The sequence below is a fragment of the Oncorhynchus masou genome, chromosome 1 (assembly GCF_036934945.1).
Source record: "Oncorhynchus masou masou isolate Uvic2021 chromosome 1, UVic_Omas_1.1, whole genome shotgun sequence".
In the NCBI taxonomy this organism is placed as follows: Eukaryota; Metazoa; Chordata; class Actinopteri; order Salmoniformes; family Salmonidae; genus Oncorhynchus; species Oncorhynchus masou.
In genome coordinates this window covers 43,232,557-43,246,694 of record NC_088212.1, presented here as the reverse complement: position 1 = coordinate 43,246,694, position 14,138 = coordinate 43,232,557, and the positions used below count along the sequence as shown (strand labels likewise).

Genomic DNA, 14,138 nt, shown 5'->3' with positions numbered 1-14,138 from the left:
ATTATTTTTAATTAATGTATTTGCAAATTATGGTGGAAAATAAGTATTTGGTCACCTACAAACAAGCAAGATTTCTGGCTCTCACAGACCTGTAACTTATTCTTTAAGAGGCTCCTCTGTCCTCCACTCGTTACCTGTATTAATGGCACCTGTTTGAACTTGTTATCAGTATAAAAGACACCTGTCCACAACCTCAAACAGTCACACTCCAAACTCCACTATGGCCAAGACCAAAGAGCTGTCAAAGGACACCAGAAACAAAATTGTAGACCTGCACCAGGCTTGGAAGACTGAATCTGCAATAGGTAAGCAGCTTGGTTTGAAGAAATCAACTGTGGGAGCAATTATTAGGAAATGGAAGACATACAAGACCACTGATAATCTCCCTCGATCTGGGGCTCCACGCAAGATCTCACCCCGTGGGGTCAAAATGATCACAAAACATCATGCTTTGGGGCTGTTTTTCTGCAAAGTGACCAGGACAACTGATCCATGTAAAGGAATGAATGAATGGGGCCATGTATCGTGAGATTTTGAGTGAAAACCTCCTTCCATCAGCAAGGGCATTGAAGATGAAACGTGGCTGGGTCTTTCAGCATGACAATGATCCCAAACACACCGCCCGGGCAACGAAGGAGTGGCTTCGTAAGAAGCATTTCAAGGCCCTGGAGTGGTCTAGCCAGTCTCCAGATCTCAACCCCATAGAAAATCTTTGGAGGGAGTTGAAAGTCCGTGTTGCCCAGCAACAGCCCCAAAACATCACTGCCTTAGAGGAGATCTGCATGGAGGAATGGGCCAAAATACCAGCAACGGTGTGTGAAAACCTTGTGAAGACTTACAGAAAACGTTTGACCTCTGTCATTGCCAACAAAGGGTATATAACAAAGTATTGAGATAAACTTTTGTTCTTGACCAAATACTTATTTTCCACCATAATTTGCAAATAAATTCATTAAAAATCCACAATTGGTGGCTGACCAAATACTTTTTTGCCCCACTGTAGACCTATGTTTAACAACCAAATAAACTGAGAAGTATGTTCAATGTTGGTGATGATAATGGTATAAGATGATGACATTACCACGTATCAAAGGCAAAGCAGCTCCACAAACTAGAAGTGTGTGTGTGTGTGTGTGTGTGTGTGTGTGTGTGTGTGTGTGTGTGTGTGTGTGTGTGTGTGTGTGTGTGTGTGTGTGTGTGTGTGTGTGTGTGTGTGTGTGTGTGCGCGCATGCATGCATGTAAACTAATATGTGTATTCTATAGAGTTCAGCTGCAAAGGAGAGGAGGAGGAAAGAGGGATGGAGAGGGAGGTAGGAATCCATCTTCTGGCCGGGAGCGATTGTTTAGCTCCCTGTCAACCTGCAGCCAGCAGTCAGTCAGACTTTGAAACAAGATTTGAGACTGTGACAGAGACATTATGAAATAGGTTTTAGGTGTGTCATATGCTTTCATGATTTAATGTGTTATTCTCTATAACACTCAAAGTCCTTATGTCTAGGCTACATTTAACAAACCGCCTCACCCTCCAAGTCTTTACTAAATCCCTTTTTATAAGCCATTCAAACACTACAGATCCATTAGGTAGTGTCGAGAGCCCACTGTAGCTAATACAATGTGTTTGTGTGTATGTATGTGTGTGTGCGCCTGTGTGTGTGCAAGGAGGTGCGTGCGAGAGCGCTGAGCAGTAACCAATGGCACCTTCAGTCACTTATTTACGGTAACGCCAAACCCAGAGCCTCACATATGGATGACAAACTGACTCGGAGGGAGGATGGGCCGGTGGGTCTGTGGGGGGGGGGGGGGGGGGTAGAGGCAGAGAAAATGGGTCTAATGAGGGGAGAAGGATGGAAGAGAAGTGGCAATGGAACCACATGGTAAGAAACTATTAAGGTTACACTCAGGTGCCCTACCAAAGCTTTGAAGCTTTTCTTAGACCTTGACGATTGTGGCAATTGGCTTCTATGGATAGGGCTCAATTGAAATGTTTCTTACAGAAGAATTATGAAAAGCACATGCATAACCATGGTAGCAGCTGAAAGGGAACAGTTTGGAGCTAATGGGAAAATGATTAGACTTAAGTTGAGAACACAACAGTTCACCTGACACACGACTGAATCGAAACATTACGCTGTTGATTTTATTTGTATTTTCCATTGACTGTACTTTTCACCGCATTTGATGATAACGAAGTAGAGAGAAAATACTCTGGATACATTCAGTAACATGATAAGAAAATGTGGGGTAGGTGCAACAAAAGACCAAAAAATGACAAGGGTTTGAGGGAGAGGACTAACTGGTGTCTGCAAGTGGACACACACCTCTCTAAAGTGTGCCCAGTACCTAAGCAATTTCCAGTCACTTTTATGACTCAAAGAAGAGTCTTCAACTATAAGGTACTTTTTTTGAGCTCTCCTAGCTGTGCCGTTGAGGAACTAGAGCAAGCACACTTGTAGTTTTCTCACTTGGAACACAGCCCTGCCCCCCCCCCATCACACAATTACTGCAATTCAAAAACGGTCCATTAGAAATCTCAATCTGGGTCAGGTAGGCATGCTTGTTAGGCTTTCACAAGGCAATTCAGAGAAATGAATCTTAATTTGGGTGTGCATAGTCATGAGTGCATTCAGGTGCATGTGCTGCAGTGAATTTTCTTCACAATAAATAAATAATCTCATTCTGTTCAGAACGTATGACGCCATGTCATCTTGTAACTGTACATCAGACATAGTGATCATAAACGACACTGTATATGAATTGAGTTTTATGATTCGGAAATGTGAATTGCACGTTTGGACTCACGGGTGTTGTGCACGCTTGTATGACATCTAAGCGGTATCTATAATCATCTTCAACATCTCATCTTTCAAAATACATTGAGTGATCTTAATTTACAGAATTTCCATCACTCGACTTCCTGTCGCGCGCGGTGCTCTAGCTCAGAACGGCTGTCAGTCATAACCTGTACAGCGCAGAGCCAGAGCTATGACATCATATATAGCATGTTACTGTACAGCCACTACATTCCAATGTAGGTTCTTATTCGTGCCCAAATCAGCCATTTGTAACCCATATACTGTACGGGTATGACTGTAAAGGGCTATATTGCTAGTGTTTTTTACAGTAGCAATGATCTGCCTGATTGAAATGCACAGAGCACAGCTAGCCTGGGTTTGGACATAGTTCAACCCTATATCAAAGTTTGTTCCACTTCCACACCTCAGAAACCCAGAGGCAGATTTATCCTAATGAAAGATTTGATCCACACAACAGATGAATAATTCTTCACATACGGTATCTTTTCTTGTACCGTAGTCTGTGTCATTTTCTTAAAGTATGCTTCTCTGTGATAATTAAAGTGGATCTCTCTTTCTCTCTCTCAGATCCCTTTGTCCATGCTCCTCATTTCACTGGGTGTAAATCCAGGGAGCTTGTGACGTTTAGCTGTTGGTGGAGCGCCGGAAGCTTCCAGAATCTCACGGAACCCGGAGCACTGCAAATGTTCTACTGGAAGAAGTGAGTGAGTGAGTGAGTGAGTGAGTGAGAGTGTGAGTGAGTGAGTGAGTGAGTGGAAAGTAGTGAAAAACGTGTAAAGAGTGTGTGTGTTTTATATACCCCGGAAGTATTGTAAAAAATGATTTAAGTTTTATATGATCTTTTTATCAATGACTCATGTGGACTCGAGAGTCCAAAGACCTCTAAAATGTGTTAGTCCTATCTCTCTCTCGCTCTCTCTCTCTCTCTCTCTCTCTCTCTCTCGCTCCCTCAGAACTGATTTGACGAAAGAATGGAGGGAGTGCCCTGACTACTCCTCCTCTGTGAAGAATGAGTGTTTCTTCAATAAGAACAACACAGTTATCTGGACGACCTACTGTGTGCGGCTCAGCTCCAAAAGCCAGAACATCACCTACGATGAATTGTGTTTCGAATTGCAGGACATCGGTGAGGGCACAAAAGACATGCTAATATGGACTATTATAGTTAACAACACTTAGTTGATAGCCCTGCTTTATGCCAAGTTGCAGAACTTAAGGAACTTAATGGATCTGATAAACACATTACAAATAAAGAGGACTGTTGGACTGGGTCAGCAAAGAAATCCCCATTCATTTTCTGGAGGCCACTGTTTGAAATACACATTTGTCATCAAGTCTTGAGGACTCACTCTTGACGTCAGCAGTGGCAGTTAACTATGACGTGTTTTTGGTTAAATCTACCTGATTGGTTGAGGGGCCTCCCAAACGAATTTAGTTTAGAGTTTAGAAAAATGTATTTAAGTGTCGCTCCCCAATGATGCAATATGCGACAGTAGGTCGTTTTAAATACATTGTGGACCATTCAAATGGATTATTGAGACACTAAAAACAATCATAGTCAAACATGGTACAGGTGTCATCTATAATGCATAACATAATCTATACACATGTATGCATGAACCAAAAACTAAGTGCAGTAAATAAAAGGACAATTAGGCACATATATAAAGGAACGTCTCCATTGGAGAATATTTATATATTATTTCTATATAATATATTATTGTTACCTGATAAAATTACACATGTATTATTTTCAGCAAGACCATTAGAATTATAATTTTGTCTCGACAGCTGATGAAGTAACAATCATCCCTCATGTCGTTGTATAACCCCCAGTAAAAGCAAGGCACAAGCTTCTGTTTCAGTGGAACAAACCGTTTTTACCAAAAGTACATACCCGTTTATCTAAGAGAGTGTTTGTGTATCGACCAGTCTTAATAGTGAGAGGGCCACTCCACGTCAAAGTTTTGCTTGGATAAAACTGTACGTACATCGGGTTCTGTCCCAAACGTTTGTTTAAAAAGGCAGTAAGTGCACAGTTTGTTCATTTCAGGCTTGTTTATCAGTTGGTAACACTTTAGTTCATCAAATCAAAGTTTATTGCTTGCGTAAACAGATTTGCAGATGTTATTGCAGGTGCAGCGAAATGCTTGTGTTTCTCGCTCCAACAGTGCAGTCATACCTAGCAATAAAAGCAATAACCAAAGAGCTTGTGTAACAGATGTCCTGCGAAGACGAGAAGACTGGTCTCGGCACCAGTGTAACAGATGTCCTGCGAAGACGAGAAGACTGGTCTCGGCACCAGTGTAACAGATGTCCTGCGAAGACGAGAAGACTGGTCTCGGCACCAGTGTAACAGATGTCGTGCGAAGACGAGAAGACTGGTCTCGGCACCAGTGTAACAGATGTCCTGCGAAGACGAGAAGACTGGTCTCGGCACCAGTGTAACAGATGTTCGTAACAATCTTGCGTTGTGTTTTTTAAAGAATGGCCTGTCCAGCCAGCGGTCCCAGTTGATTGGTGTTTATTCTGACTGACTGACGAGAGACACAAGGAAGTGCAGATGTGCAGGACAACAGCGTGTTGATGGCTGTACAGTAGATTCGTGATTCGTCTGTTAGCATGGAAATAACTGAATTAGTAGGGCCCAATGCAGTTTGAGAGGTGTCACTGCAGTCCCTGGTTCGAATCCAGGCTGCATCGCATCCGGCCGTGATTGGGAGTCCCATAGGGCTGCGCACAATTGGCCCAGATTCATCTGGGTTTGGCCGGGGTAGACCGTCATTGTAAATAAGAATTTGTCCTTAATGGACTTGCCTAGTTAAATAAAGGTTTGAATTTAAAATAAAATAAATGATGCGACCATTACAATTAAAGCATGCAAGCTAACTTACTCTTACAGCCATATACTGTATATATACGGTACATTCGAAAAGTATTCAGACCCCCTTGACTTTTTCCACATTTTGTTACGTTGCCTAAAATGGATCAAATATTTTTTTACCTAATTAATCTAGACACACTACCCCATAATGACGACGTGAAAATGTTTTTTAGAAATGTTAGCAAATGTATTACAAATAAAAACAGTTACCTTATTTACATAACTATTCAGACCCTTTCCTATGAAATGAGGTGCATCCTGTTTTCATTGATCATCCTAGAGATGTTTCTGCAACTTGATTGGAGTCCACCTGTGGTAAATGCAAATGATTGGACATGATTTGGAAAAGCTCACCTGTCTATTTAAGGTCCCACAGTTGACAGTGCCAGAGCAAAAAACCAAGCCATGAGATCCAAGGAATTGTCCGTAGAGTTCCGAGACTGGATTGGGTTGAGGCTCAAATCTGGGGAAGGGTACCAAAAAATATATGCAGCATTTAAGGTCCCCCAGAACACAGTGCCCTCCATCATTCTTAAATGGAAGTTTGGAACCACCAAGACTCTTCCTAGAGCTGGCCACCCAGCCAAACTGAGCAATCGTGGGAGAAGAGCTTTGGTCAGGGAGGTGACCAAGAACCCGATGGTCACTCTGACAGCGCTCCAGAGTTCCTTCCAGAAGGACAACCATCTCTGCAGCACTCCACCAATCAGGCCTTTTTGGTAGAGTGGCAAGACGGAAGCCACTCTTCAGTAAAGACACATAAAGGTGCCAAAAGGCACCTAAAGGACTCTGACCATGAGAAACATGATTCTCTGGTCTGATAAAACCAAGATTGAACTCTTTGGCCTGAATGCCAAGTGTCACGTCTGGAGGAAACCTGGCACCATCCCTACAAGGAAGCATGGTGGTGGCAGCATCATGATGTGGGGATGTTTTATAGCGTCATGGACTGGGAAACTAGTCAGGATCGAGGGAAAGCTGAAAGGAGCAAAGTACAGAGAGCTCCTTGATGAAACCAGGTCCAGAGCGCTCAACACCTCAGACTGGGGCGAAGGTTCACTTTCCAATAGGGCAACGACCCTAAGAACACAGCCAAGACAACTCAGGAGCGGCTTCAGGACAAGTCTCTGAATGTCCTTGAGTGGCCCAGCCAGAGCCCATACTTGAGCCCGATCAAGCATCTCTGGAGAGAAAATAGCTGTGCAGCGACGCTCCCCATCCAACCTGACAGAGCTTGAGAAGATCTGCAGAGAAGAATGGGAGAAATTCCCCAAATACAGGTGTGCCAAGCTTGTAGCGTCATACCCAATAAGACTCAAGGCTGTAATCGCTGCCAAAGGTGCTTCAACAAAGTAAATAGCAAAGTGTTTTGTAAGTAAGCATTTCACTATAAAGTTTACACCTGTTGTATTCGGCACGTGACAAATAAAATAAGATTTTTTATTTTATTTAACCAGGTAGGCCAGTTGAGAACAAGTTCTCATTTACAACTGTGACCTGGCCAAGATAAAGCAAAGCAGTGCGACACAAACAACATCACAGAGTTACACATGGGATAAACAAATGTACAGTCAATAACACAATAGAAAAGTCTATATACAGTGTGTGCAAATGTAGTAAGATTTCTGAGGGGTAAGGCAATAAATAGGCCAGAGTGGCAAAATAATTGCAATTTAGCAATTAAACACTGGAGTGATAGCTGTGCAGAAGATGAATGTGCAAGTAGAGATACTTGGGTGCAAAGGAGCAAAGAATAAATATCAATATGGGGATGATGTAGTTGGGTGGGCTATTTACAGATGGTTGTGTACAGGTGCAATGATCGGTAAGCTGCTCTGACAGCTGAAAAAGTTAGTGAGGGAGATATTTTTTTATTTCACCTTTATTTAACCAGGTAGGCTAGTTGAGAACAAGTTCTCATTTGTAACTGCGACCTGGCCAAGATGAAGCACAGCAGTTCGGCACATACAACAACAAAGAGTTACACATGGAGTAAACAAACATACAGTCAATAATACAGTAGAACAAATAAAAATCTATATACAGTGAGTGCAAATGAGATAAGAAAAGGGAGTTAAGGCAATAAATAGGCCATGGTGGCGAAGTAATTACAATATAGCAATTAGACACTGGAATGGTAGATGTGCAGAAGATGAATGTGCAAGTAGAGATACTGGGGTGCAAAGGAGCAAGATAAATAAATAAATACAGTATGGGGATGAGGTAGTTGGATGGGCTGTTTACAGATGGGCTATGTACAGGTGCAGTGATCTGTGAGCTGCTCTGACAGCAGGTGCTCAAAGCTAGTGAGGGAGATTTTTGCAGTTCCTTCCCGTCATTGGCAGCAATAGAACTGGAAGGAGAGGCGGCCAAAAGAGGAATTGGCTTTGGGGGTGACCAGTGAGATATACCTGCTGGAGCACGTGCTACGGGTGTGTGCTTTACCTAGCAGAAACTTATAGATGACCTGGAGCCAGTGGGTTTGGCGACGAGTATGAAGCGATGGCCAGCCAACAAGAGTGTACAGGTCGCAGTGGTGGGTACTATGTGTGCTCAAATATATGGGGCTTTGGTGACAAAACGGATGGCACTGTGATAGACTGCATCCAATTTGTTGAGTAGAGTGTTGGAGGCTATTTTATAGTTGACATTATCGAAGTTGAGGATCGGTAGGATGGTCAGTTTTACGAGGGTATGTTTGGCAGCCTGAGTGAAGGATGCTTTGTTGCGAAATAGGAAGCCAATTCTAGATTTAATTTTGGATTGGAGATGCTTAATGTGAGTCTGGAAGTAGAGTTTACAGTCTAGCCAGACACCTAGGTATTTGTAGTTGTCCACATTAGAGGTCGACCGATTATGATTTTTCAACGCTGATACCAATACCGATTTATTGGAGGACCCCAAAAAACGATACCGATTAACCGGCTGATTTAAAATTTTAAAATTGTTTTTTTTTAAATAAATAAATGTATTTGTCATAATGAATAATAATTTGTCATAACTACTGAATTAACACTTATTTTAACTTAATATAATACATCAATAAAATCAATTTAGCCTCAAGTAGATAATGAAAGATGTTCAATTTGGTTTAAATAATGCAAAAACAAAGTGTTGGAGAAGAACGTAAAGTGCAATATGTGCCATGTAAGAAAGCTAACGTTTCAGTTCCTTGCTCAGAACATGAGAACATATGAAAGCTTGTGGTTCCTTTTAACATGAGTCTTCAATATTCCCAGGTAAGAAGTTTTAGGTTGTAGTTATTATAGGACTATTTCCCTCTATACCATTTGTATTTCATTAACCTTTGACTATTGGATGTTCTTATATGCACTTTAGTATTGCCAGTGTAACAGTATAGCTTCCGTCCCTCTCCTCGCTCCTCCCTGTGCTCGAACCAGCAACACAAGGACAACAGCCACCTCAGAGCGAGTGAAGTTTGAAACGCTATTAGCGCGCGCTAACTAGCCAGCCATTTCACTTCGGTCACACCAGCCTCATCTCGGGAGTTGATAGGTTTGAAGTCATAAACAGCGCAATGCTTGACTCACAACGAAGAGCTTCTGGCAAAACGCACGAAACTGCTGTTTGAATGAATGTTTACGCGCCTGCTTCTGCCTACCACCGCTCAGTCAGATACTTAGATACTTGTATGCTTGTATGCTCAGTCAGATTATATGCAACACAGGACACGCTAGATAATATCTAGTAATATCATCAACCATGTGTAGTTAACTAGTGATTATGATTGATTGTTTTTTATAAGATATGTTTAATGCTAGCTAGCAACTTACCTTGGCTTACTGCATTTGCGTAACAGGCAGTCTCCTTGTGGAGTGCAACAAGAGAGAGGCAGGTTGTTATTGTGTTGGACTAGTTAACTGTAAGGTTGCAAGGTTGGATCCCCCAAGCTGACAAGGTGAAAATCTGTCTTTCTGCCCCTGAATGAGGCAGTTAACCCACCGTTCCTAGGCCGTCATTGAAAATAAGAATGTGTTTTTAACTGACTTGCCTAGTTAAATAAAGATTAAATAAAGGTGTAAAAAAAAATAATAATAATAATCGGCGCCCAAAAATACCGATTTCCGATTGTTATGAAAACTTGAAATCGGCCCTAATTAATCGGCCGTGCTGATTAATCGGTCGACCTCTAGTCCACATATTCTAAGTCAGAACCGTCCAGAGTAGTGATGCTGGACAGGCGGGCAGGTGCGGGTAGTGATCGGTTGAAAAGCATGCATTTAGTTTTACTTGCATTTAAGAGCAGTTGGAGGCCACGGAAGGAGAGTTGTATGGCATTGAATCTCGTCTGGAGGTTAGTTAACACAGTGTCCAAAGAAGGACCAGAAGTATACAGAATGGTGTTGTCTGCGTAGAGGTGGATCAGAGAATCACCAGCAGCGAGAGCGACATCATTGATGTATTATACAGAGAAGAGAGTCGGCCCAAGAATTGAACCCTGTGGCACCCCCATAGACTGCCCTCTACAGGACAACAGGCCCTCCGATTTGACACACTGAACTCTATCAGTGGTTGGTGAACCAGGTGAGGCAATCATTTGAGAAACCAAGGCTGTTGAGTCTGCCAATAAGAATGCAGTGATCGACAGAGTCGAAAGCCTTGGCCAGGTCGATGAAGACGGCTGCACAGTACTGTTTTTTATCAATGGCGGTTATGATATTGTTTAGGACCTTGAGCGTGGCTGAGGTGCGCCCATGACCAGCTCAGAAACCAGATTGCATAGCGGAGAGAGTACAGTGGGTTTTGAAATGGTCGGTGATCTGTTTGTTAACTTGGCATTCAAAGACTTTAGAAAGGCAGGGTAGGATAGATAGCGCTGTAGCAATTTGGGTCTTGAGTGTCTCCCCCTTTGAAGAGGGGGATGACCGTGGCAGCTTTCCAATCTTTAGGGATCTCAGACGATACGAAAGAGAGGTTGAACAGGCTAGTAATAGGGGTTGCAACAATTTCGGCAGATCATTTTAGAAAGAGAGACTCTAGATTGTCTAGCCCAGCTGATTTGTAGGGGTCCAGATTTTGCAGCTCTTTCAGAACATCAGCTATCTGGATTCAAGTGAAGGAGAAATGGGGAGGCTTGGGCAAGTTGCTGTGGGGGGTGGAAAACATGGCCAGCAAGTAGAGAAATGCTTATTGAAATTCTCAATTATCGTAGATTTATTGGTGGTGACAGTGTGTCCCAGCCTCAGTGTGTCCCGATGCTAATCCAGTACGCCACAGGATGTTTTTGTGCTGGTCAAGGGCAATGAAGTCTGGAGTGTACTAGGGGATATATCTGTTCTTAGTAATAAGTTGATATGAATACTTAAGTAAATGTGATATACATATCTTTTTTTACAAATTACCAAAAATTCCTAAAAGCTGTTTTGCTTCGTCATTGTGGGGTAAAGTGTGTAGATTTAGAATTCCTCACAATCAAATGTAGACCGCATTACCTACCAAGAGAATTCTCTTCGATTATAATCACAGCCGTATATATCCCCCCCAAGCAGACACATCGATGGCTCTGAACAAACTTTATTTAACTCTTTGCAAACTGGAAACCATTTATCCGGAGGCTGCATTCATCGTTGTTGGGGATTTTAACAAGGCTAATCTGAAAACAAGACTCCCTAAATTTTATCAGCATATCGATTGCGCAACCAGGGGCGGAAAACCTTGGATCACTGTTACTCTAACTTCCGCGACGCATATAAGGCCCTGCCCCGCCCCCTTTCGAAAAGCTGACCACAATCCATTTTGCTGATACCTGCTTACAGACAAAAGCTAAAAAAGAAGCTCCCACGCTGAGGTCTGTCCAACGCTGGTCCGACCAAGCTGACTCCACACTCCAAGACTGCTTCCATCACGCAGACTGACATGTTTCTGCGCCAAATAACAACATTTCTGATTCGAAAAGGTTCATTAGAACCGTTGAAGTTCATGATTAAAACATTGAAACCTTGGATTGATGGCAGCATTTGAAACTGAAAGCACGAACCACTGCTTTCGATCATAACAAGACTGAATACAAACAATGCAGCTATTCCCTCCGTAAGGCTATCAAACAAGCTAAGCGTCAGTACAGAGACAAAGTAGAATCCCAATTCAACGGCTCAGACACAAGAGGCATGTGGCAGGGTCTACAGTCAATCACGGACTACAGGAAGAAATCCAGCCCAGTCACGGACCAGGATGTCTTGCTCCCAGGCAGACTAAATAACTTTTTGCCCACTTTGAGGTCAATACAGTGCCACTGACACTGGGTGAGTAAAACATTTTTCGCAAGGCTGCAGGCCCAGACGGCATCCCCAGCCGCGCCTCAGAGCATGCGAACCAGCTGGCTGGTGTGTTTACGGACATATTCAATCAATCCCAATACCAGTCTGCTGTTCCCACATGCTTCAAGAGGGCCACCATCGTTCCTGATCCCAAGAAAGCTAAGGCATACTTCCGTCATCATGAAGTGCTTTGAGAGATAGTGACCATATCAAACTCCCTAGACCCACTCCAATTTGCTTACCACCTTCAAATAGGTCCACAGACGATGCAATCTCAACCACACTGCACACTGCCCTAACCCATCTGGACAAGAGGAATACCTATGTGAGAATGCTGTTCATCGACTACAGCTCGGCATTCAACACCATAGTACCCTCCAAGCTCGTGAACAAGCTCGAGACCCTGGGCCATCGACCCCGCCCTGTGCAACTGGGTACTGGACTTCCTGACGGGGCCCCAGGTGGTGAAACATCTCCTCCCCGCTGATCCTCAACACTGGGGTTTGTACTCCCTGTTCACCCACGACTGCGTGGCCACGTGACGCCTCCAACTCAATCATCAAGTTTGCGGACGCCACAACAGTGGTAGGCTTGATTACCAACAACGACGAGACGGCCTTCGGAGTGTTTCAGGAAAATAACCTCACACTCAACGTCAAAAACTAAGGAGATGATTGTGGACTTCAGGAAACAGCAGAGGGAACACCCCCTATCCACATCGATGGAACAGTAGTGGAGAGAGTAGCAAGTTTTAAGTTCCTCAGCATACACATCACAGACAAACTGAATTGGTCCACTCACACAGACCGCATCGTGAAGAAGGCGCAGCAGCGCCTCTTCAACCTCAGGAGGCTGAAGAAATTCGGCTTGTCACCAAAAGCACTCATTTCGAGAGCATCCTGGCGGGCTGTATGCCTGGTACGGCAACTGCTCCGCCCTCAACCGTAAGGCTCTCCAGAGGGTAGTGAGGTCTGCACAACGCATCATCGGGGGCAAACTACCTGCCCTCCAGGACACCTACACCACCCATGTTACAGGAAGGCCATAAAGATCATCAAGGACATCTACCACCCGAGCCACTGCCTGTTCACCCCGCTATCATCCAGAAGGCGAGGTCAGTACAGGTGCATCAAAGCTGGGACCGAGAGACTGAAAAACAGCTTCTATCTCAAGGCCATCAGACTGTTAAACAGCCACCACTAACATTGAGTGGCTGCTGCCTACACACTGACACTGACTCAACTCCAGCCACTTTAATAATGGGAATTGATGGGAAATGTTGTAAATATATCACTAGCCACTTTAAACAATGCTACCTTATATAATGTTACTTACCCTACATTATTCATCTCATATGCATACCTATATACTGTACTCTATATCATCGACTGCATCCTTATGTAATACATGTTTCACTAGCCACTTTAACTATGCCATTTTGTTTACATACTCATCTCACATGTATATACAATACCATCTACTGTATCTTGCCTATTGCACCATCACTCATTCATATATCCTTATGTACATATTCTTTATTACACTGTGAATAAGACAGTAGATTAGGAATTGTTAGTTAGATTACTTGTTGGTTATTACTGCATTGTCGGAACTAGAAGCACAAGCATTTCGCTACACTCGCATTAACATCTGCTAACCATGTGTATGTGACAAATAAAATTTGATTTGATTTGATTTGACTATTTTATTCATTTTATAATAAGGCTGTAACGTAACAAAATGTGGATAATGTCAAGGGGTCTGAATACTTTTCCAATGTACTATAAATGAGCTTCTGCCACTCCAACTACATCCAGCCCAAGGTGCAGTAAACAATGAGAACAGGCCTTGTGACATGTCAATATTCCAGCGCTGTACATTCTAGAACCCACATGTGACCTAACATCGGGGAGCGGCGTGTAGACTTCACAACCCGCCCTCCCCTGACAGTGAGCTTCTCTGTGCCCATTTCCTTTATGATGTCTTGGAAACTAGACTCAGTAGCTCGCTGCTGGTGGTGTGATTAATGTACACCCTCTTGTACATCTTTGTTTTTATGAGCGTAACATTTTTGTCCGTTACAGCTTTCTTGTGTTCATTTTTGTTGTTGTGTTGGTCGATTTTTATTTGAATGGTATAACACTTTACTTGACACCCAGCAT

At 43.1% G+C, this 14,138-nt stretch overlaps 1 protein-coding gene across 1 annotated transcript in view; it reads left to right on the top strand.

Moving 5' to 3' along the window:
• Nucleotides 1-14,138, top strand: part of ghra (growth hormone receptor a) — a 103,708-nt gene that overhangs the window by 69,944 nt on the left and 19,626 nt on the right. The window contains exons 3-4 of the mRNA XM_064972618.1: nucleotides 3,382-3,514; nucleotides 3,768-3,940. Of these exons, the coding sequence (XP_064828690.1) occupies nucleotides 3,382-3,514; nucleotides 3,768-3,940 (306 nt within the window). The remainder of the gene's footprint in view (nucleotides 1-3,381; nucleotides 3,515-3,767; nucleotides 3,941-14,138) is intronic.